The 1,927-nt window shown below is 44.8% G+C and overlaps 1 protein-coding gene across 1 annotated transcript; it reads right to left on the bottom strand.

Annotated features, from left to right (window-relative positions):
- Positions 1–585: 585 nt before the first annotated feature.
- On the bottom strand, positions 586–1,609 carry LOC311373551 (G-protein coupled receptor 35-like). Its single transcript, XM_084490294.1, has one exon. It carries the CDS (start codon positions 1,575–1,577, stop codon positions 699–701), a length of 879 nt encoding a protein of 292 aa, XP_084346420.1. The 5' UTR covers positions 1,578–1,609; the 3' UTR covers positions 586–698.
- Between the last annotated feature and the right edge of the window lie 318 nt (positions 1,610–1,927).

Raw genomic sequence — 1,927 nt, 5'->3', positions numbered from 1 at the left:
TTTACTTTGAGTATATGCTTTTGAACATCGCACGGAGACAAATTTGGTAAACTAAAGGATGAAAAAACGAAATATCTATGTAAATATCCTCGTGTGTTTGTGTGTGTGTGTGTGTGTGTGTTATTGCCTGCGTGTGTCAGGTGTGTGTGTGTGTGTGTGTGTGTGTGTGTGTGTGTGTGTGTGTGTGTGTGTTATTGCCTGCGTGTGTCAGGTGTGTGTGTGTGTGTGTGTGTGTGTGTGTGTGTGTGTGTGTGTGTGTGTGTGTGTGTGTGTGTGTGTGTGTGTGTGTGTGTGTGTGTACAAAGAAACATGACCACAAAAATCTTATTTTATAATCAACATGTTTGAGATGCTCTTATTTGAATAAATATGTACATTTATATGTATGCCATATACAACAGTTACATAAAGGCTCAAATAAAATTGGAGATGGTCTCATTTTGACAGAGAGCAAATATGTATATATTTATATATATTTATATATATTAAAACATATATATATATTTAATAAACATCTATATGTATATAATAAACATATAGATATATAGATATATAATAAACATCTATCTATGGTGGTTCTAGATGGTTATCTTTGACCATCTACATAAAGACAGCTAGGCCTACACTTGGAATGAATACAGAAAAATAGATAACTTGCATTCTAGTTTCAACTAGCAATTTCATTTCCTCTAAGTAATCTATCCTCTATTAATTTCCTCTTTCCTCAAAGATTTAAACAGAAAGTAGTAACTCACTGAATCCAAGCAGCAGTTTGTGGTAGCGATCCATTCAGATATGAGCAAAAAGTAGTGCGCGTTCATGGACGCCGGCCAACAGGGCTCAGGTGCCTTCCCCAAGTAGTTCAGAAGTAAGCTCGCGTGTATGGGCGTATAACAGAAAATAAATACAATCATGTTGGCTGTCACTATGCCAACAATACCTTTCTTCTCCCTGGAGTTATCGTCGGCCCTCGTCAGGACATATATGATCTGGCTCGAGCAACAGACGACGATCAATAGTGGAACGAGAAAGCCCGCGGTCACCAGCAGCGCGAGGAAAGACTGCTGGATCGGGTCGTCTTTACGCCTCTCAAAACACGTCCACAGCTTTTCGGGGTAGTTGTCCGAGCTGAACCCGACGCACACGGCTATGACCCCCGCCCAAATAAACAAACAAACCACGGCGGCCCTGTTCTTGTTGCCCCGTCTGTATCTGTGAGGGAAGCGGACCAGCAGGAAGCGGTGCACGCTCAGGGCCGTGGTGGTCAGGATGCTGGCGTACATGTTGACGTAGTGCACCGAGATGAGGAACGTGCACAGGTAGGTCTTGCCCAGACAGTGGACGGCGTCCACGATCCTGAAGGGGAGGAAGACGACGAGGGTGAGGTCGGCGACCATGAGGTTGAGCATGTAGACGTGGGTGTCGGTCCACAGTACGTGACGTCGTCTCCCGACGAAGGCCCACAGCGCCGTGGCGTTGAGCAGGAGGCCCAGGATGAAGAGCGGGCTGTAGGCGATCACCTGGAGCTCTTCCACGGCGCACGCGGCGTTGGTGTGGTTGTGACACGTGCTCGTCATTGTGGATGGATCGGTTCGTTTCTGCTTCTTGAAGTTCCCTTGGGGATATATATAGGCTTTTAAAGGCAGTTGTTATTTTTCGTCTGACCCCATACGTGACTTCTCAACGCTGACGGCTTCACATGGCATTCATAGTTCCGAAACCTAACCCAAAAGTTCACTTTAGATTCAGCTTGACTCACAATCACAAATGATACACAAAACAGGCAATGAACAAATGCAGGTGTGAGTTTCTGTGTGTGTGTGTGTGTGTGTGTGTGTGTGTGTGTGTGTGTGGGGGGGGGGGCATGTGTTTGTTTGTGATGATACACGCACACAAAAAAAAGATCAAGCCAATTAATATTAAATTA

Source organism: Micromesistius poutassou (genome assembly GCF_964030765.1).
Source record: "Micromesistius poutassou genome assembly, contig: SCAFFOLD_5847, whole genome shotgun sequence".
Classification (NCBI taxonomy): Eukaryota; Metazoa; Chordata; class Actinopteri; order Gadiformes; family Gadidae; genus Micromesistius; species Micromesistius poutassou.
Note: the sequence above shows the minus strand (reverse complement) of the source record. Positions and strands in the feature narration are given on the sequence as shown.

Excerpts from the sequence above, each read along its gene's own strand:
- LOC311373551 (XM_084490294.1), bottom strand. The coding sequence starts at position 1,577 with ATGACGAGCACGTGTCACAACCACACCAACGCCGCGTGCGCCGTGGAA.